At 42.3% G+C, this 27,017-nt stretch overlaps 2 protein-coding genes across 6 annotated transcripts; one reads left to right on the top strand and one right to left on the bottom strand.

The window, feature by feature from the left end:
• Positions 1 to 401: 401 nt before the first annotated feature.
• Positions 402 to 26,928, top strand: LOC117895733 (calcium-binding protein E63-1). 5 transcript variants are annotated; one of them, XM_034803589.1, is made up of 7 exons: positions 402 to 521; positions 6,838 to 6,876; positions 6,952 to 6,991; positions 16,913 to 17,056; positions 23,090 to 23,243; positions 23,300 to 23,448; positions 25,012 to 26,928. In XM_034803589.1, the coding sequence occupies exons 2-7, from the start codon at positions 6,838 to 6,840 to the stop codon at positions 25,032 to 25,034; spliced, it is 549 nt and encodes a 182-aa protein (XP_034659480.1). In that variant the 5' UTR covers positions 402 to 521; the 3' UTR covers positions 25,035 to 26,928. The 5 variants fall into 5 exon arrangements, with proteins under 5 accessions (XP_034659480.1, XP_034659479.1, XP_034659483.1 ...); XM_034803588.1 differs by lacking the exon at positions 402 to 521 and adding an exon at positions 2,120 to 2,638; XM_034803591.1 differs by lacking the exons at positions 402 to 521; positions 6,838 to 6,876; positions 6,952 to 6,991 and adding exons at positions 11,909 to 12,143; positions 12,876 to 13,171.
• LOC117895731 (transcription initiation factor TFIID subunit 6-like) lies at positions 3,441 to 4,777 on the bottom strand. Its single transcript, XM_034803586.1, has 4 exons — positions 4,658 to 4,777; positions 4,476 to 4,581; positions 3,697 to 4,412; positions 3,441 to 3,632 (listed from the first exon to the last, which is right to left on the bottom strand). The coding sequence occupies exons 3-4, from the start codon at positions 4,378 to 4,380 to the stop codon at positions 3,456 to 3,458; spliced, it is 861 nt and encodes a 286-aa protein (XP_034659477.1). The 5' UTR covers positions 4,381 to 4,412; positions 4,476 to 4,581; positions 4,658 to 4,777; the 3' UTR covers positions 3,441 to 3,455.
• Positions 26,929 to 27,017: the final 89 nt, after the last annotated feature.

Genomic DNA, 27,017 nt, shown 5'->3' with positions numbered 1-27,017 from the left:
ATAAATAAGTGATAAAATTGACATAACATGTGTGAACGCGTCTTCATTTAAGACAATGACTAAAACGGACGCAAAAACATTGCCAGATCAGCTCGAAATCCCACGCTAGGGTACTTTCCAATAAACGGTACATAGCAGTAGGCAGCAACAAGAGAATTCTGCTTCTGATTCTGCTAGTGCCACCCACATCACAGATTTGTTTGACATGCAAATGATCATCTCGTTTAGGACCGTGTCGCTTGTGGACTTTTATTTATGTGATTTGGCGTGGCGTCTGACCGATCATTCGCATGTGGTGGATATTGTCACGCTGAGAGCAGACAAGTCGAAGAGACAACCGCGAATCTGTGGGCAGTACAAAAAGTGTCTGCGAGGCGGCAACACAACGGTAAAGCTGCAAACTGTGCCACTCTCTTCTCGCGCTCACCAAGTTTCGTCGCTCTCCCTCGTGCGTGTCTGTGCGTGTCTTTGCGTTGTTCAAAATTGCGGAACAAGAGGATAACGGTACAAATCCGCTCGCCGTAAGTGTGTGCATTATTGTAGGAGTAGAATGCTCAAGGCAGCATTGCCAGTTTATTGGTTGCCTGCAAATCGCTTTGTTATGGCAACGCTCCAGCTGCCTTTTGACCTTGAATGCTTTTCATGCTTCGCTTGGCAGCAATGGCAATTCATTTGAATGTTGTAGCATTTCTCAAATGGGGTCTCCGATGATATCACTTCAACGTCCATTAAGGCCGGAATTAAGTGTGACATTTTCCACTAGCCAAGTATCGCTCAAGCGTTTCCGTAGTCATTAACAGCCCGTTGAAACGATCTTTGTAAATGATTCCCAGAGAAAAGCACGATCAAAATACAACATTTCGTTTTGTGAACGTTTCATAATACTTATCTGGCACGATCATAACTTGCACGGCGGGCATAGAAAATTATATGTACAGACATATACGATATATGGTTTAAAAATAAACATTGTAAATATTTACATTGGAAATCTATGAGGAGGCGCAAAAAGGCTAAAGAGCAGAATGATTTTTCCCCATAATTCGCTAGCGGGAAAATTCACTTTTCACTGATTAACGCGTGGCAAAATTTAATACACATATTTGCTGAGAAATATTCCTATAAATAAATAAGCTAAAAAGCTGTCCGATGCTTTTATGAACTGATAATGTGATCGTAAACACTCCAAACCGAATGAAACCGAATCGGTTTCTGGTTTCCTCCGGTTGCAGGAGGAAGTCTGGGTTTTCCATTGAGAGAAAGTCATTCACTGATGGCTCCAATGATCGATAACGAGCAAAAACACGAAATAAATCACCAAACGAAACGTTGATTGATGCAACACAAAAGCCTGTCACTCCCTCGAAGTGAGTTGTACTCGCAATTTATGTTGTTGGAGGTCCCTGCAACACCAGAGACGAGCAACCCCAGCCACCCTTTTGCCTGCGTGTGAGCAATGTGTCAGCTTTAGACGCCTTACCTGCACCGCTTGAACGGTCCACGACAGCTGCCTAATTAAAATTATCAAAGATTCTCTGGGGGGGCTGCTGGCCGTGTTGCCGTTGCCAAGTTTCTTGGGCCCGGAGTGTTTGTCAATCGTTAAAAATAAACCATACGCAGTGTGCCACACGAACGCACTTGCAATGCTGTGCAACCGGGTTGAATGACACGATTCTGTGCGTTCGACTAAATATAACCTTTGCTGCCTGCCTGCCTACACCCCAAGCTGACTATTTTCATTAAAACAAAATTTCTACTTGCTCAAAGCACCAAATACGAGAACAAATGTTTGCCAAACCTTCTTTTGTCGAGCTCTGATGGCACACATACTTATTTATTTAGATACCTAAAATTCGCAGCGTCACAAGATCCAAATGTTATGCCGGCTAAGCTTGTTGACAATGCGCGAGAACAGGCTAAGAAATCGGTGGAAATAAATCAACAAAAATTCAAATTAACAAAATGGCAATCCCCCAGAACGAGGCAAGATTTCAAAATTTCGGTGCCGTCAGATCCCCGAGAGAGGCGCTCTCTCTCCGAACTTGTTCACTGTTCATTTTTTGGCAGCTTTTCGAGCTCGTTGGAGCGCCGCAGACTGTTCAATATTGTTTGGGATTCCGTGGCGAGACGATCGTCGACAGAGTCGCGCGCGCATCGACATCGAGTCAGTAAATTATATACAAAAAAATTCCAAAGCGACAAATATACATTTACTGCGCAAAACAAAATAACAAACAAGACATTAATAATCGCCGAAGGATTTTATTTATCTCAAATTATTATCAGATATTCTTGGAATTCAGTTGAAAAGTAAAACTAAATACCTACAAAGAGTGAACAGTGCCGACAAGCGAAAATAAATACATTTAAAGTCGATTTAAGTGCCATTTAAGTAAATATAGCGATAAATAACAAGCACAGAAACTAGGCCAAAAGCGGCACCCACCCACACCCAGCAGAAAATCGCACATACGCCACAGAGCACACCAGCCGGCACCGGCACACCAAGCAACACTCACTTGTTGTTGCGGTGCATCACCTCATTTGCTGTACGCTTTGCTTGCGAGTAGCTCCTCCACATCCCCGGCTTTATCAATATTGAATGAGCCCCATGAGTGGTCTACGTCATCAGCTGAAGGTGAGTACTTACGGCACCCTTGAACCTTGTAGACAGATCCATTGAATGCCACACACCACACCGCACCGAAGCGATCTCGCATTTATCCAAATATTTGCTTAATCGCTTTCGTTCTCCGTCTGTCAGGTGCTAAAGCTGCCTCCCATGCACACACCACAATCTGTTTATTTCTTTTATTAGGGGCAAATATTAATATTTGTGGCTTTCCCTCCATCGACCCTCCTGCGCGCTAGCTATAAATAAATTTCAAGAATAACAATATTATTTAGTAAATTTAAGTTGATTCCTTTTGTGTCTTCAAGTCGCGCTGCAAGTCTGAAGTCAGTCAGACATTTCCATTACTTCGTCTGCGGACTGCAACAAAGCCTGGAACTCAGCTTTTTTCTTTACTTCTAATACTAATTTGGCCGTTAGTTCTAGTGCTGCTTCGTGCTCCGCGACACGAATTCCCAGAACCACACCGAACAATTCTTCTCCAATGCGGCCAAAGCGCTCAACGTAGTTTTCCAAGCGATCGGGAAGATCGGTCACTGATTTCACGATCGGAGCACATATCTTAATCAATCGAAACAAGATTTTCTGTATGGCTCCCTCCTCAAGGCGGGGATGCTTGTCTCCAGCGTACAGCAGTTCCGATAACTTGGATAAATCAGGCAGCAGATAGGTTTCTACGACAAGACTTCCCAATTGGCCAAAGCCAATGACGGCACCATAAATCGTTAATAAATGTTCGTGATTGCAGAGTCCCTTACTTAACGTTCTGCAATGTATGCAAACAAATTTATTCACAATCAAAGAGCGTGTCCGCATCAGTTGCTTACCTTATAATTCGATCGAGCAGATTGTAGTTCTTGTCGACTCGCACAATATCGCCCATCAATTCACTCGCTACTTCCCGCAGCTCCCAGTGTAGCTCATCGCCTTCAACGTCAAGCTTTTCGAATTCGTACTGAATGAGAATGCACGAGAGTATGCCAGGTAGAATGAAATGGAACTGCAAATGCGATACAATAATCATTAATTAATCACCGAATGCACTGCACCACTCCCCCACTCACATTTTGGTCAAAGGAGATGCTTTTGTTCTTGGCCAGAGCTTTTGCCATATGAATCACAGTGAAGCACACAGATATATCGTTATTATAGAGACCGCGATCGATGGTGCTCATCATGCTCGTGATCAACTGGGGCAGTATAGCCTCTAGGCTTGGATCTACTTCCATTGACTTGAGCGCTCTGGCGCGCACTTCATCGTGCGGTGCAAGGCAGGCTGCCGTGACTTTCTTGTAGAAGTCCTGCTGCTCCTTGGTGAGCGGAAATTTATTGGGTGGCTGTGTATTCTCTGTCTCCTCTTCTTGCCACCCAGTACTGCGATAATTGCTCGACGATGCGGAAGCTGTCTCCGTCGTGGCAGGAGTGTTGACAGTAGGAGCTTGCCCCTGCCCTCCTATCCCAGGATAAGGATAAGCCGGATCAAGCTGAATCCCCATATCATTGACATAGTCGGCGTCATCTTTGAGTGCCTTGCGAACGTCTTCCTCCGTTATCTGATCGCTACGGTTGTGATATGCATACGTCTCGACAGTCTCCAGCATTCCACAAAACTCTAGGCTCATGTCCTGCGCAATAGCTTGAGCCACTTCATCGCTTAGTTCCCCGCCTGTGGCCGTCTTGTAAATGGTTTTCATAGTTGCGGCCGAAAGAAATAACACTCTGATATCATATGCTCCGCCGCCTGTCATGGTGAAACGATGAATATTTCGCTACTGAAGACCTTTCGGAAATGGAAACGATTTAAAAATTAAAAGAAGATTTTTGTTTAGGCTGAAAGACTTACCTGGAAAAAGCAATTGAATTTGATGGGATCAGCCGAAACAGCTTTACGCTTACAGTAGACTAAGCCGCCTTTTGAAGAGGTTTGTCGTTATTCGTTCAAGTTCCTTCTGAAATCAGAATTAACATAAGTTAAAATATACTTAAAAATGAAATTTTGGATGCCAAAAAAAGAGAAAAACTCACTTTGCAATAGAAGGACAGATGGATCGGTATTGTCTCTGACTTCTATCGGGACTTTTTTCAACAATAAAACAAAAAAACACAAACAAGATTGTACTTTTTTGAGAGCTGATGGCTGATTCTGTTTGCGCATTCAAAATGGAAAACTGAATGTCTAAAAGGTCTAGCTCCTGTCGGAAGTTAGCTTTATGCATAGCCAACTTCATCTGATTTTATGACAATTAGCAGAGTTGCCAAATAGTTGACCTTACGTCAGATATTAGTGGTATTCATGCGTAAGAATATATTATTTGATTTGTGTTCATTTATAACACATCTACAATACTCTTTCGTATAGGTTTCATCTGTAAGTATCTCTCATTGTGGGCACAAAGATTAAGTTTCAAAGCAACAAAGTTGCACCTTTCCGCCGTTATAGTCAATTGTTTTAAATGTAAGCAAACATTAAATGGGGGAAAACTAAAAACTTGCCAACGATAAACGCCGCTCAAGTCGTTCGACAGCATTACAGACCATTTCACCCATGGGGGCCGGGCCATAAAACGCGTCTCTGTCGCATCGCAGCCAATAACATTGTAGCCAGAACACATCATTAAAGTGCACAGACAGCCACACATCTATGTACGGGATTCGTGTTCGCGTTGTCGTGACGGAGTCGAGAGACCCGGACTCATTATGGCATAGGAGATGGCCCATAATGGCTTCTTAATGTCCAAGTCTCTGGGCATCCGAAATGCGCTTCAATGCTGTTCATCGCATTAAAAAGTTGATTGTTTATCGCACTATATAGATGTTTACACATACAAATACTTTCCCCAATCTAAACAATGGCAAATTATTAACTTTTCTTTACTCTTTCGATTTTGTATATTTGAATTTCATGCAACAAATTATGAAGGATATTAGCCAGGGAAAATATTTATTGGTAGGTAGATATATTCATTCAGGGCTAACGAGCCTATCAAAATGTTGACAAACAAGACGCAATATTTATGCTTCTGGCAAGGCATAATATTCGCATAAAAAAGGATTATAGAATTTACACACAAATAAAATACGAATAGAAGGGAGGTAAATTGTAGTGGAAAGGTGTCAACGCTGGAAATGCCATTAAGCGAGTATTTAAAATGTCAGTCTCTTGTGTACATTTATTAATTTGTTTTTATTTTATGTCATGTGGCACGTGAGCGGTGCCTGAATTGTTATTTGACCAACTGTTGTTTGTGGGGTCGGAGGTAACTAACCTGGGCCAAGGCTTTACCATGAGAGCTTCTGCTGCATAATAATTACCAAGAATGTTTATATTTTTCACCTTTACTTCGATAAAAGGTGAACTTTTAAAGCATAAAACATTGTTCAAAATAAATACAAAATAATTAACGGATTCTTTTCATGCCAATAGAGATTTAGCCATGAAAACCACTTCAATTTTCCAGCCCACTAATTGATATTTCTGCACCTTAAATTCACTTAAAATAGAACCAAAACTGAAAACAAAACAAAATAAAACGTGACACGAAATAAACAAATTCAGACATGATTGAATTAAGCGCTAATCGATTTTCGTTTCATTTCACTGAGGCAAAAATAAATCAGAATTTGCAATGTACCGCGGAGGCAGCTCTTTCATATTTAAATCTGATATTGAATTATACACAAATATATACTCAGTGTTTTCGTAAATATATGAATCTCTATTTTTAGCGCGCTCGCTGTGCAATTTTGCAATTAATCAAAAATGGCCGAAATACTTGCCACAGGGCGAGGTAAAACAATGGAAAATTACAAAAACATTTCCCCCAAAGACCCACAATTAATTAACTTATATGTACATAATCTAGCCCCAGCCGAGTGATCTTTACTGCATTTGCAGTTCTCTGGGGTCTTTGTTGCACGAATGCTAGGAATCCCTCGTTCCCAAATCGAATATAAATAGAATGGGTGCAAGATAACAACGTAATAAACAAAATGTCAAAAATAAAACGCCAGTCGGGCTAGACATTAGTCTCTTGGGACGAGATGTAAACGAAATACACAAATAGCTTCACCTGCCGGCCCATGCCGTACCTGCCGCAGCCAAGACCTTTCCGCTCGAAAATATGCAACACTTTTGCTCTCCACCTCAACTAACATTTTCTCTTGGGTGTATTTTAATTTGTATTATTTTTGTGTTTATATTTCAGATGCTGGGCACAGCACTGCTGGGCAAGCGAGCCACCAAGGTAAACACATTATAATCCCGAAAAAATCAGCTTCTTTGGGTCTTAATCTATTTGATTTTCACTTTCGTTTTGCAGGCTGTCAAAAAGAAACCATTTACAGAGGTGGAAATTACAGGTAAGTCAACGAAAATCAACAACAAAATGAAATGTTTATGTGCAAAACAAAGGGAGTAGAAAGCAGTGACCTCTGATGTTAAGTCGCGGAAAGAATTATGGTTCATACAGATTATAACTGATGTACGAATAAATACAAGGGGATTACACTTCTTTCCCGCGTACACGTAATCCGCTTGCAGAACATCGAACTGCAATGTTCTGTACAAATTTAGACTGGCCTAAATGCTGGCCGCCTTTTTCATGTTTTGCTAAAAATATAATTTGAAGTGTGCTGCAAAATTAATTTTAGCTGCCTGCCGATCGGGACGGCACGGGACAGGTGCACTGGCACATTAAGATAGATGGATATTTCGAGCCGAGTATGCTACAAACACTCTTTGAGATATTTGTATAACTTTTTTTCGCTTTCTACAAACCAACAACGACTGCAGAAATGCGGCCATAATCTAATCGTGATAGCCATAATCGACTTGAAATTTAATTAACGCGCGCCTCCTTCTTTTTGGTACCAGATAGGTGGTACGATTGGTGGTAGCCACCACCACCAAGGAAGGCAGCAGGTGAGGCAGAGTCGGAGATAGCTGACACCCGCACATCACGTGCCCAATTAGCGGGGAAATAAAAGGCACGAGCATAGGAAACAAAGATGCAGATACTTGCCATACAGCTGCCGATTATTATTATGCGAAATAAAGCACGCTCATGGCTATAGAGATTTATCGCGAATCAGATAAGATGCTCTTGGTTCCTGGCCAACTGTGGGCTCAGCATCAGGCCATGTGACACATTTCTTGGATGACAGGCAAAATGTATCTCGGGCACAAGTTATCATATTTAAATCACTTCGGACACTTTCACATGACACTGCCCTGTCAGACTGCTAATATCCAGCAAATATTTGTATGAAAGTGGAATACAAAGTAGCTGAAGTGAGTCACTACTGGACTGGATTTTATGGTTTTGTTGATCTGATAAAATCGTATTTATGGGGAAAGGTATAACCTTTTTATGTCAAAGATGCAACAACGTTTGATGTTACTCTCCATCATTGACAAACAAGTTCCAAGTTATCTGTTTATCTATTATTATATGCCAGTTTTCTTTTGTTATCTTCAGCTTTCTCTCTCAAAGCATAATCCGCAAATAATAGGGTACCAACAGTACGACTCTCTCCTAAAGCCTATCCTCACATATCGTTTGGGTAGTAAATATTATCACCTGTTCATTAATAACAATAATTTATCAATCATACCATAAAAAGTGTTATTGCTGTTTTAGCACTCCCAGTGGAAAATTATAGGGAAACTTTAGGGTTACGAATAAGATACGAATATATCTATGAATGTGCAGAATAAATCAGAAGTACCTCATACACATCTCATATAAAAACCCAGACAAACCCACTCAACGTTATTTTTTGAGGCTAAGGCCCCTTTCAAAGTGTTGTCTTTCGTTCAACAATGTGACAACAATGTGAAATCTGCGATAAGAGCACGAATAAGAACAGTTATAATAACAATTAATAAGAGCAAATAGTGCACATGCCCGTATTACTGTATTACGCCATATAGAAATCAGACAACTGCTTGACTTGGCCCATCCCAGACCCCCCGGGCCCATCTCAACGACGCCCCCACCCAGATTTGGGTGCTGCCATCAGCTGATAACTGATAAGCGAGTTATCTGAAATGAAATATAATACAATATAGTAGTAGCACAGACACATGGGCACACCCAGATATAAAGAGAGAGAAGGGAACCCTAGCAAAAGTCGGTTCATTCCAGTCATTCATTATCTTGGAGTTTTCGTAGATAAATCGTGCGGCAAGCGGTAAGCGTTGGCACTCGTGCAGCATTTCGAGCCTTAACCAGAGTATTGTCAGCCTATACAGCGGTTAGAAGTGTTCGTCCCGAGTGTCTCTTCAGCCTTGATTAATCGCAGCCATCCCTTACGATCCATCAGCACTCCATTGGAAACACGATCAGTGCGCGCTGCCAAATTAGCGTCTATTGGAAATATGAGCAAAGATGATAAGTGTGAGTATTGGCCAAAAGCACTTCCGAGCGGTGTGCCGTGTGCCGTGTGCCGCTAGCCGTAAACTTGAAAGCGAACTTTAGACGTACTATCGGTCGAGCGGCTATCGATACCACCGATTGTATTGATTACAGCACAGCCAAAAATTGCTAATTTGTCACCGCACAGAGGTGACAGCAAATCCACTTTGGGAGACAGAGCGACCGGTGCCAATTTGTCGACACACTTGTAAAACTAATTAAACGTTTGTCACCAGCCACGTATGTACATATGTCGCTCTCTGCCTCCCACTCTCTCTCTCTCTCTTTTTCTGACACTTATCGCTTGACAATTTATCTCCGTTCGCGTGCGTGTCTGTGCGTGTCTCTGTGCATGTGTGACTTTGGCAAGTGGGCGATGGGCTATGGGCGGTGGGCCTGGCAGTTAATTTGTTGCCACTTTCCTTTCTCCGCTGCTGAAGGCTGACAGACAGCGGTTGCCACAATATTCTACGCTTTTCCTCTTTCAATTTTTTTTGTTTCTTGTGTTTTTTTTTGAGGGTACACGCCTGCATCTTGATTTATGGTTGCGCCACTCTGGCGGTTTTTTATTCCTATGCCACAAAATGCTCGAGCTTGACACTCGAGAGCTGCGTTATGAAAGGCACCGCAATTAGCCGGCAAAAATACGAAGGAGAAGCGAAAAATGAGAACGTTTGGTGGCTACAAAGTTTCCATCGCACTTTAAATGTCACGAAATACAAGGAATTCAACAGCATTTAGCTCTTTATAAGCACTTGAATTTAAAGAATTAAATTTAAATGTAAAGTATAAAGTTATATGCAAGAGTTAAATTTGGTCACGTAAATGGAATGAATATCAAAATGGAACGAAACCAGTAATTTTATTTGATGTCTGCTTATGAGTTTGTGCGTGACTCTGCAGTACCCCACAATTTTCGGGTACTCTGCAGTCCCGCTCCAATGCACTCCTGCAACCCACTTGCACCCCCCCTCGCTTTCTATTTTGTATATTCAAACCATTCACACGGCACGTTTTGGGTTTGAAATATTTTGATGATGGCAGCGACATCGACCCGCGGATTGATTTCTGAATATTAATGCAGGTCCTTGAAGCAGCAGAGGCTGCACTTCCATGGAGTGGGTGGGTACACTCGATACAGTTGAGCAGCGTCAAAGCTCTTGACAAGAACCATAAAAGCAAATATGGTTGAGTGAAAAACGCATCTCTAAATGGACATCGCATCGTAAATATCAAATTTATGGTGCATTTTTTTACACTTAAAGCGTGAAAATCGCAAAGCAACTCTTAGCGAAAGAGAGAGTTAAGGATTGTGACTGGTATTAGGCATTAAAATCCGGCAACTGGCGCCCACCGGGTGGGTGGCATGGCCTCTGGCCACGGCACGTGACCTCATTATTCCGAACCGAGCCGGGCCCCCTGCTATACTTTATACCAAACACAATTTACGCCTTAATCTGGTGTGTGAAAGTTCTTTTTGCGTCGCAGTTCGTGTTTAACCCTGCACTAGAGTTTTATATATTGAGAGCTCGATGCGGAAATAGTTTATTGTTTGGTTTTTGGCTTGCATTTTCTGTTGTTCTCTCTTTTGTTCTACAAACTTTGGGCAATTCATTTTCATTAAAAAGTTGGTGTACAATGGAGTTGAACGAACTAAGGATGCGCTCAATCAGGAATGAAGCAAAAACAAAGGCGGACAAGCGTCTCTTAACGGATTACAACTCATTTGTCGGAAGAGCAAGCAAACCACAAAAACCACCCTCTTTGTGGGAGGGAACTCTTTTAATTAGCAGAAAGCGGAAATCGAATACCAACTAAATCCATTTTGTATCCCGATTTAATTGTGAATTACGTAAAATTCAATGAAATTGTTGCATAAACGCCTTACGTATTCGTAGTTTACGCCTTGCTGTCCACCCACTCTCCACCACGCTCTCCCTCACCTCCTCAGATAACTGAACACACAAACAGAAACAGAAACACAAACACAAACACTTACACCCAGCCCAGGCACAGAGCCGTGCCGTTTTTCGTCAATTTGTTTTGTTCCACATATTCGCTGAGCCAAACAAACCATTTTTATTTACCCTGTGTGTGGAAAAGAGATGGAGATGCAAGAGAGACTTTGGTGGTGCGGTTCCAGTCGTTCCAGAGAGAGCTTTACCCCTCCAACATACTAGAGAGAGAGAGAATGAAAGTGAGAGGCGAAACGCATCTGCTTGCACACGGCATGCGTTCCACTTGTTTTTGTTGTTTTTATAGCAAGGTTATTGGAAAGTGACTGCTCCTTATGGGATGTTGACAAAGATGCTTATATACAGGGTGTCTGCGGTTGGGCTTTAGGTGAAATTATTTGCGATTGGGACTGTTTGCATCATAAACATCGTCAAGCATTCACAATAAAAGATTAGGCATGTGCCTTTGAACACTTATCATACTTGCATTTCGCACACGAAAAGTCCCGCACAGTCCTTCATAAATAAAGCGCAAAATAAAAAGCCACAAAACACGAGGAACGGAACTTATCACGTGAATGCGCTTCACTTTGCCACTGGCATTCCAGCGTGGAGGGGAAAGAGTTCACAAGTGGCTCTCGCTTTGGCTCTCCGCCTGTGCGGCTCTCTTCGTGTGAAGAAGAACGTTATGAAAACAGAAGCAGCAACAAAAACAAAACAGATTTGTTGAATGAAATTTCGCTGAAGCCAGAGACCGAACGGAAACCCGAAGCCATACGAACCCGAGGCGCCATCTAACGGCACCAGAACCGAATGGAGGGGGCCGCCGCCTATCATGGAGAACAAACACCACCCACCCGAAGCTGCTGCCAATTCATGAGGTTCCGCTGGGTGCCGTTCAGTTCAGTTTCGAAGTCGACGCGATTGCCAACAGAAGACCGCGACGGAGAGTTCGAGTACCCACTCTGTGGTCTAGTCCCCAACTAACAACTAACCTAAAACCCGACTATAATCGGTGTGCTATCTACATACCTTTCCATCGCTATCTCCACTATCCGGCTATCAGTTTCGAAGTTTAGACTCCGGGCAGTGAACCTCTTGGCAGAGCGGCGTAATTTCATCAGATTGATTCATTATATGGTAATCGAAGAGATAATATAAGTCAAAGTTTTGATTGGTTTGCACATTGAATGTGTGTAAGTGTTGTGTTCTGTTTTTGGATGGGTTCCAAGTGCAATTCTGTGTCTGTGGCTGGCCTGCTGCAAGACCCCCAAACGGAGTCTGTTATGTCACTTGTGGTAACAATAGTTTCAACTGCTAAAGACTTTAAATTTGCAGTAAGAATATGATACAAGAAGCATTCTTTGGTGCATGATAAATATGAGTCAAAGTCATTTGCTTGGAAATTTGATAAGACAAATGAGTGTTTCCCCATCTGATATAAATTTCACAGCTGACAAAGCTGTTTAGTCCAAGGGAATCTTGTGATTTCATTCATCAAACATTCTCCAATGAAAGTATGGCTTTGAAATTGGCAATCAATTATTAAAATATCAAGTCCGAGGAAACTCACTCACTAATGAGGCGCACCATACACACATTTGAGGAAAGCCGACAAGTGTGTGATGTGGAGAGGGTTAAAGCAGACATCAAGTACACGACCGTGACCCTGGCATTTGACCTCATTCAGTCATCAGACATCATTTGTGTAATTAATTGCAATGAATGCCACGGGCTGGCTGAGAGGTTAAGAGGTTTTGATGGGAGAAGTTGCACAAAGAAATCCATGCAGAATCAGGTTAATTATGCTCGTTTATACGCCGCTCCGCCAAGATCAACAATAATCATAGCCATTGTTTGCTATTTTTGAAGAGAAAACTTTGAGAACTTTTGAAAGTGAATAAACAAATCGCGCAAATTACTCACAACGCCCGCCCCATTGAACGGCAGAGAAAAGACACAAGAAAATAAAAAGTAATAATTGCCAAAGAGCTAAAGGAAAGAACATCTTAACAGCCAGATAATTGTGCAAATAAACGGGCGTCCAAGGCGCACTGAATCTATAAATACTGTAGAGAACCACTAAACAGAAGACACCCAAACGGAAAGAAAGAAAGAACCCAAAGCAACAGAAATGGATCACAAAGAAATCGCAAGTCAAGTGCGAGGTGAGCTAAGTACGGACATCAATTTCGATTATTTAATACTTGCTACAATATTTATCATCTTTGCTCTATAAATACATTTGATTTAAGCAAAATTTAAAGACATTTTCACACTTCAAAGTGCTTAAATGTTTATTATTTCTTGATAGTACACAGTTTAGTTTTATGACAGTCATTAAAATTCCATACGGGGGAGCACTTTTCTACTTATCTGTCAGCATAAATATTTCCATAATCTTGAACTATATTTAACATTTATTAAACGGCGCTGCAGCAGATCGTATGTTCCCATTAGATTCTTCAATTTTGGCTGCCTGTTTCCCACTCGTATTTCAGTTTTTTTGCTATAACTATCTCTGAGTCGTGTGTTCGCACATTTCTATGGCGGTGCTAACAGAGCACATGATTTTGTGGATATATCCAAAAAATTATCACTGGAAATCTATATGCCATGCATGTGCACAATGTTTAAACAAATTAGAGCAGGCGCAGCCGTGTGGGGAGCCGGCAACAAAGAGTCGTGTCGTGTGTCATGCCAAATCACCGCCGCCCGTCCGCCCACACACAAAGACAAACACAAATACAAATACAAATACAAAGAAAAAGAACAGCACGAATGGCATTGCCAATCTAATCAACACGATAATTTTGTATGTTTGTTATTGCAATACGCTACCAGAGGGTGTCATGATTTTGATCTAGAGTTTGTTATTTAAAGAATCATTTAATAGCATGAAGATTGAGAAGAATTCGTCTGGTTCTATGCTAATTAGTCCCTCAAATTATGCCAAAAGTTTTGACTGATCAAATCAGTCATCAATCTGCAAGGGTATCCAAACATTCGAAGCACAGAATTACACTTTTTACTAGTTCTCTTTTGTTTGCATTTTTTGCTGATGATTTGTTGGGAATTACCACAAAATATCTTATCGCTGGCACACCAAGCAACCAAGTCTATTATTGTTTTACATGTTCATAATATTTTTTATGATTCGGCAGGGAGTCCTCCATGTTGTTTATCGCCTTTGCTGATTTCCGTTCGATTGGAGCACGAGCGGAAGCACACAGTTATGGCGGTCAGTGTGTGTGGCTGTGTTGTGTGCCCCACTTTACAATAAGTACGCAGAGTATTTTCAACATTCAGGATATACGCTGAAGGGTGGGAAATCTGTGCGCGTGTGTGTGTGTGTGTGTGACAAATAGAGGCACTCGAACTCCTACGCCCACTTCAATTTGACACGTTTGAAGTGCTGAAAAGCGCGCGCGAAATGTTCAAGCATCGAGCCCTTTGTTACGTATAATTTAATTCGTGTGCCGACATGAAAGGGGATTAACATGGTTTACTGTCAGGCAGGCTATTAATAGATAGCAAAATTCGCAATGAAAAAATATAAAAAATCAGGCCATAAACCAGGGAAAAACTTCCGCTTCTGCGGAGATTCAATCAAGGTCAGGGTTAAGCGCAGAACACCAAAATGTTATTTGGGCTATAATCTGAAAGGTTACATGGCAATAAATTACATATAATATCTGTATATCTGAACCATAACCTTGAACAAATTCCAAGATGAGACCAACAACAGCAACACCATGAGGCAGCATTTCCGCTGAATAAACGACTTTCCTGCTGCCATAAGCCACAACTCATGCCCACTCTGGTTTATGCATATGCTGTCCCCACAATTCTTGGGAAAATCTTCTCCTTCTGCCAATATTCGTACGAGTACGAGCATGTGTGGGCGGATTGGTAAAGTTTCTGCAAGAACTTTTAACTTTTAAGCGTTATTTACGGCAACACACAGCCAGTGGAAGTGCAATTTAGTGCCCCGGGGTGCCATGCCCTGGCCCTGGGCTTGGCCACGTTTTTTGGGCTACTGCAAGCGTGTTGGCAAGTTTGTTTTTCCAACTCAATTACATTTCACTCGACAAATGAGACCCGGGGGAAGGTGCCGCCAATGTGTTGGCCCTAAAGAGCCAACGGAGGGCAATGCAATGCAATTATCAAGTTCATTGACAACGAAACAAAAACCTAAACAGACAACAAGGAGCGTGAGCGAAACAAGAATTGTTTTAAGGACAAAGTTGTATGGCTTAAATGCAGCAGCAAACAGGGGAAAATGACTCACATTTCAGACTCCCAGGACAGTGCTGCTGTCCCTTCAATTAGTTTCCTTGCGACACTTACAGATTGCAAACTTTCCGCCTGAGCGCACTTTCCGCTTCGCCTTGAAGCGAGGGACACGCACGGAGCGAAGGGAAGAAAGGTCTTTGTCCTTAGCTAATATTGCAATTAAAAAGTTTTTCCTAATTGCAAAGGCCACTGACAGCACTGACTTGACATTTGCCACACGTTTCCATCACTAATTTGCGATGACATTTTCTACGCTGAACAATCGATAAGCGCAGCCCATGCAACGCTGCAACAAGAGGCAAAAATTCGAATTTATTTGACTACAACTTAACTAGATGTCAATCACTTGGACGCCGGAATATGGGGGCAACCTCAATATGTCCCTGTCTGACACCTGTCAGACCTGTGCCTGTGCCTGGCAACGCTGCAGACGCTGCAGCGTGAAATATTGGTGTCAATGTGTCAATATTTGAAGAATAAACACGTGTGCAATTACAAACTATACAAATGCAAAGCCCACACACCCACAGGCACACACAACGCGGGCCACTCGACAAAAGCCAAGGCAACGGAAGTGCTCCACATTCTGTACCGGAGGGGAGGAGGGCGCAAAAAAGCGATAGGGAAAAGAGACGTGGCCCAAAGCAATTTACATGCAATTTTCGCATATCTTCTTGCCATCTTCTATGCCAGCGGAAGCCATCTACGGAGGTGGCAGCGACTTTTGAGATCTTTTCCAGTGGTTCACCTTTAAGCTTGTTTTTCCCCTGCCTAACCATTTCCCACATCACAGTTTACGTGACCCAAATGGCAGAGTATTTATCAGAATTACGCGAAAGTTAGGCGCGATTGGAACAAAATTATAAGTTTTGTGGCTAAACGTTAATATTTATTGGGATTTTCGCCGCCAACCAACTGCAAGTTTGATCGATTTGGCATTGAGTTCAAAAAAGTCAGACACAGACAGCAACAGCATTTTTTTATGGCCGCAAGGCATTGACTGAGGTCTTGTCTTGGCATGCCACAGAGAAGGCCGCGACAAGGTCTTAATTATTGTGCAAGGCCCCGCCTGGAATGAGAGTTTAAGCCCCAGAAAATTCCGCCTCAGTTCATGCAATGATTATTTTCCACCCCCAACACACATCAAAAGGGAAGGACTGCCACCCCATTGAGCTATGTTTTTCCCCACATTTTTATGACTTTATGAGTAAGAGCTAAAATAACAAACATTAAGCAGGGTTTCCCCCCATAAAACATGGCGTGGAAGGGAGTTTTTCCTGTATCCTCAGAAACTACGCATTTCCCTAGCAAACAGTTTTTCCTTTTTTTTTTTGGACAAATTTTGCTGTTCGGGGCAACACATTCGACGCAATTTGTTTCCCTTTAATATGCACATAAATACTCACTTAAGTTTTGCTCATAGTTTGCCTCGCCCACACGACGCATACGTAATATTGTGGTGGGAAACCACACAATTCCGACAGGCAAAATGCCAGAAATCGCTGCTTGATTGCACTTTCCGAGATATGCTGATGAAATGTTTTCTGCATTTTGCCATTTTCATTTTAAATTGAAATATTTACTTATTTATTCTACTTAAATTTATGTTTCAGATCTACGCACAGCATTCGATTTATTAGACAGGAATCGTGACGGACGCGTGACGGCCAACGAGCTGCAGTTTATGCTCAAGAATCTGGGCATAAATGTGCGTGATGAAATCATACACGATCTCATACGTGAGGCGAGCCATTCAGGTGAGTGCCACTCCACAGCAAAACGGCAACAAAGTGTTTGCCCCACTTCAGTTGTGGTTCTCTCTTCTCTCTGACAAGAAGCCCACCTGTGGACAGCAAAGTGCAACAGTTAGGCCCTTGGTCTGCCCGGTCCGCTTTAATAATTCAAGCGACGCTGAAAGGCGGACTGTAAACGTTAATTAAACTCAGCCGAGCATGTCAAGTGGTTTTGCTGGCATTTAATCAAGTTTAGACTTGGCCGAGCACAAATACCAGTATGCAGGTGAAATGTATTACTTATTTTCTCCTTTTGTGTGGTCGTGGGACTCACCAGGCCTGACATTTCCCTTGAGTGTAGGGCAATATCAAAGAAAATCCCAGTTGAATCTAAGGGCAGCAGCAGGGGGAAGTTATTTTATTGAATGTTGCCCCAATAAGTGTGCTAGGAACTGTTTGAATACCCTTTCCAGCTGGTGGTACTTTATTGTAAAAGTATATTTAAATATTCATTGGAACTCTGAAGATTCAGCGTTCGCTTGATTTTTCACTAGCTCCTTTAATTCGCTAAGGAAAAATACCTTTAAAGAGCATATTCTAGTCAAATAAACTCCACCAAAACATTTCTTTTGATTCTTATATTGTAACAATATAAAATACATCCGCCTTAAGCCAATTTGTTGCTGGCCCACGCCGTTCCGGAAGTTTTTCTTATTTAATTTAGCCGTTGGAAAATGCGATTTTCCCCTCGTTAGGAATAGGAGTAGCGGAGCACACTCCGTGTCTGGAGTGTGGGTTGGCTCTCTTGGCTCTTGTTGCATTCTGGTTTAGTCTATGGAAAATTTACCCCATTTACTGGATCCTTGTCAGCTCGCTTCTTCCTGCTGCTCGTCGCGTTTCGCATATTTAAATCAAATTAGGGCAACCTGGCAGAAATACGTCTAGTCGAATACGTGTGCCTGTCACTTATGGTACATATAAACAGACATAAATGTGTATGTGAAATGTACATGCAGCGTGGAGTGCACGTTATGGGCGTTGCCTCAAGTCTCATTTGTGTCAAGCGTCTCGGTGGCATATTGAATTCCATTTAAGCTCCTTTTTGCTTCAGGTAACTTCAATATTTGCCCACTGCATTAGCAGTCTTATCGATGGGGAGACTTTGCCTGCAAATGCTGTAAATTTAAAGGAGGTCACGTACAGCAGTGCAGCAGAGCTGGGGGCACACGGACATTTATCATATATAAAGCAGACAAACTGTTGCTGACAGCCGCAGCCACCGCCTTCTCACAGTCAGACAGGCATTCGTACACAGAAGACAGCAACAGAGAGAAGGGGGAGCGACCGACCTGTTTTGATGACTGCCACCGACAGACAAATGTTGCGGCACCAACGCCCCCAAGCTTTGTATGGACACACACATATTGTATGTCTGTCTGTCTCTGGATATCCTTAAAGTTTATCTACAAACACAGGCCGCGAACACAGGCAGCGACACGTGCACGAGACACAATAGAAAAATATGTTCGAAATACTGATAAAGGTTCGACTTTAGCGTCTGATTGTTTTTCCATTGTTGTTTGTTATGACAAAAGCAGACTTGACCACACTATCGCTTACCAACACTAAGCTTATCAACACTTGTCAACACTGTTCTTAAAGCGCTATAAAGGGAGCAGAGCAGAGACAGGAAATGTTTCTGTCTCGTTCTTAGAATATTCAATAATAATAGGCATTCGGATTTCCAGCAAACTCTGTCAAAGGCAAGCTTTTTGAGATATTTACCCTATTTGTATGCAGCGAGGAAGACACTTGGAAATTGTCTTAGCAAGTAAATAATATTCTATGTACTTTGAAACTATTTAATAACTTGCACTGGCCTCTCATAGAACATACCCCGAGAAGTGGCAGCAAACTGCTCGAGCGAGACCTTAAACAAAGACACACTTTGCCTTTGCCTTTGTCTCCCTGTTGAAGTTTTTTGTTTGTTTTTTTGATTTCGATTAGGGCCGAAAGCGTGCACTTTATGGCTTCATTAACATTCCCTGGGTTTCAATGACACCAACCGGCCTGTCGCCCTCTGAGGCTGTCTGTCTGCTCGGCTGTGATTTGGAATTTCGGACGCTGCTAAATGGACACCTGGCTGCGGTCGGTCCTTATTTATGCGTGTCTTTATGGGGTCCAGTGAGCATTCAACAGTTTTTCTTTACGGCTTGCCTTCTCCCGGGGGTCAAGTCAATTGTGGTGGGGTCAGGTCAGGTCGTGCGAAGACCATTGATAAATTATGTGCGCTGAGACTTAGCTGGGACTGGACATTGGTCGACGCTTAAAAATAATTGTCAATGCTTTTAGGCTGCAATGCAATTAATTTGAGGATTGGCGACAGCCAGCAGGAGATTCCCATGTGGTAGGCACAGATGTGGCAGCGATTTTGTGGTGTACATAAAGCCATAAACGACAGCCGGGAGGAGCCATTAAAATTTCCTATTTGGCAGTGGTTAGTGTGGGTGGAGAGGGGAGGCCAAAGCCAGGCACTGTCATGTTAAACTAGTTCGCCCCTGGCCACTGGACAGCAGTGTGTGTGTGTGGAGTGGAGACCGCAGCTCGAAAGCGAAACACATTTCCCATTAGCAACAACTGTCGAGGCAGCAGGCCACCCGTTCAAGGCCGATATCAAATGGAAATGGAGCTCTAATCGAATCACAATGAAGAGGCCAACGGCGAAATCTGCATAAATGGCAGCAGCCCACCCCCGCCCCGAAATGGAAGGAAGCACTTGGAGAGGCCCCAAATTAAATTCAGCTTAAAATACCCAAGGAAAAGCCGAGAAATTCCTTGAGCATTTGCTGGCCAAGTGAAATGGAAATGGGAAATGGCTGCCAAAAAAGAAATGCCCCAAAATGGGACCCAGACATGAAAGTGAGTGAGAAATGCTCGAAGGGGCTTGCAGCTAAGTTCAAAGTTCAGTTTGAGCCTTGAACTGCATTCCTGGCCGGCAGCAGCAAATGTGTGGAAATCCCTTCAAAGCGTAACATTGCGCATACGCAACGTTGGTCAGAGGCAGGCGGCTGGCTGGTAGCAGATTTAATTAATGGCCAAGCAGCAAGGTAATTTATTTGCCATCACAGACAGGCAGTCGCCAGCCCTCTAACCGCTCTCCTTCTCCCTCTGCCTGTGTTTGCCAGCTTTTATTGCATGTTTTACTACCAGCTCAAATGTGTCCAAATTACACGTACTCAGAGGGTGCGGGGTGGAGGGTGCTGGTGGGGCCAATTCCAATTCCACAAAGCAACAATCAAAGAGGAGCCCCACACACACAGCCACAGGCCCAACCCACATTTTTCCTCCCCCCTGCCGTGTGCCGTTTCAACTTCCGTTTCCGTTGGCATGAGGTCAGCCGTGGCAGCAACAGAAGCAGCAGCCACACCAGACAGCAGCAGGTACATTTTGCCAATAATTGATTACACTTTGGCATGAAGTTGTTGCCACACAGCAGCACCTGCCCCGGCACTGCCCACTGCCTCTATTTGGCATTGATTTGTGCCCGAAACAGATGCACCAACACAGTGGCAGCTGCAGTTGCACGTTGTCGTTGCCCGGCAGCGATGAGAGGCTAATAAACAGCAAATGGATCTGTGATTGGCAAGAGCTGATTGAAAATGTGAGGCAGGAATTGTAGGTGGGTGGGCAATGTGCAACAATTTTGCTACGAGGGGGAATATTGAATATTGTTTAGCAATGTTTATCGTCTAATGCTATCGATAAAGTACACAATTATCGATCATTGCTGACATTTCTAGCTGCTTTTGCCACTCCCAGCCATCGATCAATGACAGGAACTTGGAATTTTTGCATTTCTCTGCTTAACGACTCAAGCAACAGACACACATGGAATATAATAGGACATGCTGCACTGCATGCAGGAAACATTTCGGTGGCACTGCCCAAAATGTGCCACACAAAAAGAATGCCCCCATGGCTTGGAGGCGCCCCACGCTGTCTGCTGCCCGAGAATGTTCTTATTGCAGATGGAACGACAAAACGACGACAATGGCGACAGCAGCAGCAACATCTACAGCTACACAACAGAGCCATTTTCATTATCCTTGGACTTGTGCTTTTTGCAGGCACAGACGCAGAGCAGGAGGCAGACACAGAGGCAGAGCTAGAGACCTAGAGATAATGTGCAGCGCGCGCAAACATTTAGTTTTGTATTTAAAAAAGAAAAGAAAAAATGCGGCAGATACGAGGAAAAGGAAAACATCTCAAGGCTACAGAAGGATAGGCATTGCCGAAGGAAGATGAATCTTCCGCCAAGAGCACACACGGACAGACGGACAGACGGACAGAGAGACAGACTTGATCAAGAATGCGGAACAGCTCCTCCCCTGGCAAATGACAAGCAAAGCTTAGGGCTCAAGAGGTTGACGGGGTTGCATGCAGGCCGCTAAGCACAAATGAAAATATTTTTCAAGCAGCCAACACAGAAATGTCACACAGATGTCAGAGGAAACAACAGCAGAAAGACCAGCAGCAGCAGCAGCAACGGCAGGAAAATGGCAAACAAAGAGCTCGCTCCTCCTGCGAATGAGAACGATGACAATGATGGGTGGGAAGGGCAGGGCAGCATGAGCCAAGTACGAGTATGCCGACATATGAACAAATATTCCAAGCAATCATCATGGCATATCATGGAATAATATTTGTACCAAGTGCGGTGTTGAGTGAGGAATTTGTTATGTACATTTCCGTAGGGCCCAAGGCACAGGACACTGGACACTGGACACTGGGCACTGGGATGTGCTGATGGCGCTGCATTGTCTAATTGATGTGAGAGTCCTCGTCCTTGTCCTCGTTCAAGTACGGGCATTGGGTTTTATGACCTTTAATGCTTTTTTGATGGCAAACCAACAAGCAAATGCCACTCAACGGCTCACAGCCAGCAGTTCGTTTCGTAATTGCCCACATTTCTACATTTTACCAGTTCTGGCCTTCATCTTCGCTGTCCCGCCCTCTCCCTCACTCTCTCTCTCCCTCTCCCTCGTTCTCTCTGTTGGCCTTTAGCTGACACTTTGCCTCTATTGTTGGCAAGGCAACGGGGTGTCAACTATGCCAGAGATTGGATTTCACTAACAAGCTAAGCAGAACCATGGAATTAAACGGGAAAAATCGCCAAAAAATGTGGGAAAATCAGGGAAAATATAAACCAACTGCAGTGTGCTGGAAAAGCATAGAAATAAATGTAATTGGATGCGGGATTACTCTTCAAAGAGCTAAGCCCCAACACTCGGCAGGGATTTCTTATTTCAAATATAATTAAATTACTTATGCCTAATGCTGAGGTTTTATTTCAGTTTCTTCTTTTAATGACAAACGAATTAGCAATTCAAATTTCGGTTACGCTGCCCCAAAAGACACACAAACCACACACAAATTGCAATTAGAAGTGGAAATTTTCCTCAAGCCAGCAATGTGAATGATAAAAGAAGCCAAAGCCAAGTCCACCAACCATTGCCCCGCTTGCCATTCCTGCCACAGAACAACCGCTTGGCGATTGCCGCAGAGATTATCGCAGATTTCAGCTTCATTTTCATTCCCATTTACACCAACTGTTTCCATGGCATTCCCTTTTCCGCTTTTGCCTTTTTCCTTACTGATTTTTTCTCTCCTCTTCGTTCTGGGCCAGAGGTCAAGGTCGTGGACATGGCTTCAAAGGTTTTCCGGACGGCATATCTTTGGCTCTTAATTGTAAAAGTTTCTGCTAAAAGTCCCAAAAAAGTTATCTTCCCTTTTTGTATGTTCTGGCTCTAGGATTTAGCTTTGGGTTTTTAATGCCTTCACCTGGACACATTGCACTTCCTGGGGGAGGGAGTATCTCCCATCTTGTTCTCTATCTATCCCCTTGCAGCGTGCAAACATTTTTCAGCTGGCAGGCAAACAGCCAAGAAAAAATGCACTCAAATCTCTTTTTTATGCGGAAATGCTTAGAAATTCTCTGTCTCCTGCTCCTTGCTGGCACACTCTCTCACTCTGCATCTTTCGTTGATACAATTACAGGAAATGGCTTAATCAACGAGGCCGAGTTTCTGCAATGGGTGGGCAGAATTCAGGCGCTGCGCGACGACCAACAGCAGCACGATGAGAATCCCAGCAACAGCAAGCCCCTGGACGAGGCCGATGATGTCACCGAGGATTTGATAGCAGCATTTAGGTGAGTTTATCCGTATTTCCGCTCTACAAAATATATATTTAAATCTCTTCTCTTAGAGTATTCGATCGGGATGGGAATGGATTCATAACGCGCGACGAACTGCAGACCGCCATGGAAATGATTGGCGAGCCTTTGAATGAGCAGCAGCTGGAGCAGCTGCTGGCCATTGCCGATTTGGATCAGGATGGTCGCATCAATTACGAGGGTAAGTCAATGCAGTCGATAAAGGACATTGCTGACGCAGTCAAGCAGACCCAAGGACACACACAGAGAGACATATAAAAGCCACAAAACGGCGGCACTGGCCTGAGGCTTTGGCTCCTGTTGCTGCTGCTGCTGCTGCAGCTGTGACTGGCTGTGGCTTTTTCTGTGGGCCCTAATCAAGTCTTGCCATAAAATATAACCTTGAGCGAATATTTATTCAAGCCCGAACCGACAGCCCAAAATTATTCGCTCATAAATCAACTAGACAAACGACAAAGTTTATTAACCTGCCCCCTAGAAAGCGCTTTAGCTGCGAGAGTGAAAGTCTATTTTCTTGTTTACTTCAGAAGTTTTTATGACCCTTTACTGCTGCTGAATGTAATCCAATACGAAAACTTTACGAATTTGTAGTTAAATATCGGAATAACATCAAGAGCAAACTCCTATAGCAATTCCAGTACAGATATCTTTGGATATTCCGCTTCATATTCCATCTCTAACGAGTAGTTTTCAGCCCTCCCTTTACACCAGTGGAAACACCTTTAAGTACTCTCTCTTTCCCCTCTCCCTCTCTTATTTCTCTGTGGTAGAAAAAAAGGCAGCACAGCGTTCCCTGGGGTGGCATTAAATTGGTTTAATAAACTTCAACTAATACTGCGGCATGCACAGACACGCACAAACAAACAAGCTTTGAGCTCGAGTGTTCTCAGCACTAAGAGCGTGCGCGTGTGTGCATTGTTTTTTATGAGTAAGTGTGTGTATGTGTGTGTGGTTTGAATTCCCTTGTATTGTATCATTAGGTTCATATGCCATCGCTTTAGCCCAGTTGATACTTTGACCTTGTGCAAGTAACGCATTGACATGTCAGCACACCCATCCAGCCATCGAACGAGTCCAGCACCCGCACCCACCGCCAGCCATTTGTTTGCTGCCATCTGCAATTTATTTACTCTTTTTGTCTCTTTTTTGCGCTTTTACCTGGGATAAGCACTCAAAGGAATTCAGCTTGGTACTGGCAGAATTAAGACACGGTACACAGGATTCCATTAGCTGATCCCAGCAGCATGGGGGAAACCTTAGTAAAAATCGAGGGTATTCCATGGTCGAAGTAGCGCACAAGCCGTTGTCTGGCTTACTTTTTCTTTGGCTTTGTTTTGCTGTACATTCTGCTGACACTGCACTGTGCCGGAGGATTGGCCAGAGCAACACGTACACGTGGTGGACCCTACTCGATGTCGCCGCTCGCAAAAGTGTGACAGGGGAGGAGGCGTAATCACCAGCTGCAGGCGACATTTTGTGTAGTTTCGATGTATCATCCATGAAAGGATTTAAAATGGTAGAGAAGTTGTCAAGGCAAATGATTCCCAGTGATAAATATTTGTCCTCAGCGTTGCCAGACCACTTTTCCACCTAAGCTTTAGCATGAAAGAGTGAGGTTATGTTTGCAGCTTGACATACATTTTGGCACTCATCCATTTTCCGTATAACTTGAGCATTGTTCTTGCCCAGCACAGCAATTAGAATTAATGGACAACATCTTTTTTCTTTCTTGATTTAATTACAGAATTTACGAGACTTTTGCTGTAAGCAATTTCAGCCCAGGAATGGAGGCATGGACAGCAACAACAAACAAAAACTTAGAAATGGAAAACAATGGAAAAAGGTTAACCATTTAACATATGCATATACACAAGTGTTAAGCTATTGTGGATTATACTCAGACAAGCGGAAAACTATTATTATGAGAAAGAACATTTTTTGGCAGAGTGAAAGAATGCAAACAAAAAATTACTTAATATTTTATACAAAAAACTAAATGAAGAATTCTATTTATATACAAAAAGGCGTGGGAGAAAGTGCAAGGCAGGCCCATACACACACAAACACACCAACCCTACACACACACACACACACACAACACATAAATTAGTTTGGAAAGTTCTTTCGATTGTAAAAAGTAATAATATTCATTTAAGTTAATGAAGCAAGAAAACCACCAAGAATAAAGTGGAAAACTTTTTAGATTTATTTTTGTAAGTTTTGTCGAAAAATGATTTATATTATGCAATTATACACACAAACACACACAAAACACACACCATACACATTAAAAAAACGAAAGAAAAAACAGAACATATATATTCATATTCGGATAAGTCTGAGAGCGTGAGTGATATTGTGTTTAGGGTGATGGATGCAACAGCAAGGGGCATGCATATATAATAATCAAATTTATAATAATAAAAACTATGAAGTGGTGAGTCCCCAGCTGGATACCATACATATATTTGTATCTTATTAAATGTAGTTACATATGCTGCTTTCAATGTATGCGTGTTTCAAAATCCCCCAACAAAAAACGTTGTTTTCAAACAGTTGTTAGAATAAGCAAATAAATGTTAACAAAATCTATATAAGAAAAAAGTCCACAGGAGAAAACTTATTTCAGTTGGGAAAAGTAAACCCTTTGGAAATGAAAGAAACAACAAAATTATATTTAATGTTGAAGAAGAATATTCTAACAAATATTTTATTCATGCAGCAGCCCATTTTGTGGATGAAAATTGATGAATTCAGTGCAAAATCTAGTCAAATTAATTTTGTAATAATTTCTTTGGGTTTGTGTTTATTCGATTCCAGGCCAAAATTCAAAGTCCATTACATATTGCCGTCCCGTCTTAGCCATAGATCAGAAAGTAATAAAAGTAATACCTTTTTGTTACACAAATTCCCACTCATCCATAGGACATGAAGGTTTCAAATTAGTTTTGTATTCATTTCGCATTTTAACATTTTCCTTTTTGATAAATGGAAGATTTAGGTACAGTCAGAGAGCGAAAAACACAAAAATATTTATATGTCGACGATTGTACGAGAGAGGAAAAATTGATAAACGTGCAACAGACAGCAAATAATTAAACATATTAATCAGGTCAAAGGTACAAATAGTCAAATGGGAATTACAAGGAAAGCAAAACACAAATTTTTGTAGTGTTTTTACAAAAACTGGACAACTTCAAGAGCAAGCAAATGAAAAGCAAATAAACCGTAAACAAAATCAAAATCAAACAATGCAGTTTTCAAGTTATTAAAACTCTATATTCTATATGAAAGATCTTTATGGATATATACCCGATCAATGTCTTTGATTCAAGTAGTTTTTTAATGAACTCTAAATGTGCTTGGAATAATCTTACGCAGGACTATGTAACCCAACAATATTCGAGTACCACAACTACTTAAATATCCATTTGCTGTTTACGTTTAGTGTCAAACTATCAAATATTATATTACTACTACTACTACAACTATATACTGGACAACGCAAAACACACATGAAGTAAGACACTATCTATATGCTAACGAGTACTTAAAGCGGTAGATGTTTCGTTTAGGTATTAATGATTTCATAATTTATTATAACTACGAATGCGAGATGGCGAGCGATCGAGATACGACATAATAAACTACGGTAAACCAACGCTCAAATAATGTTTTATTCCTTCAAATTCGATGGATCTGGGTAGGCGCTGTCAAAACATGCACTGGGAAAGTGAAAAAAAACTGGAA

The sequence above is a fragment of the Drosophila subobscura genome, chromosome J, assembly GCF_008121235.1.
Source record: "Drosophila subobscura isolate 14011-0131.10 chromosome J, UCBerk_Dsub_1.0, whole genome shotgun sequence".
Classification (NCBI taxonomy): Eukaryota; Metazoa; Arthropoda; class Insecta; order Diptera; family Drosophilidae; genus Drosophila; species Drosophila subobscura.
The sequence above is the reverse complement of the archived record's forward strand: the minus strand, read 5'-3'. Positions and strand labels throughout refer to the sequence as shown.

Excerpts from the sequence above, each read along its gene's own strand:
- LOC117895733 (XM_034803588.1), top strand. The coding sequence starts at position 2,603 with ATGAGCCCCATGAGTGGTCTACGTCATCAGCTGAAG. Across the intron at positions 17,057-23,089 it reads ACGTGAGGCGAGCCATTCAG|GAAATGGCTTAATCAACGAG; the intron begins GTGAGTGCCACT and ends ATACAATTACAG. Across the intron at positions 23,449-25,011 it reads TGGTCGCATCAATTACGAGG|AATTTACGAGACTTTTGCTG; the intron begins GTAAGTCAATGC and ends ATTTAATTACAG.
- LOC117895731 (XM_034803586.1), bottom strand. The coding sequence starts at position 4,380 with ATGACAGGCGGCGGAGCATATGATATCAGAGTGTTATTTCTTTCGGCC. Across the intron at positions 3,633-3,696 it reads GCATCTCCTTTGACCAAAAT|TTCCATTTCATTCTACCTGG; the intron begins GTGAGTGGGGGA and ends TCGCATTTGCAG.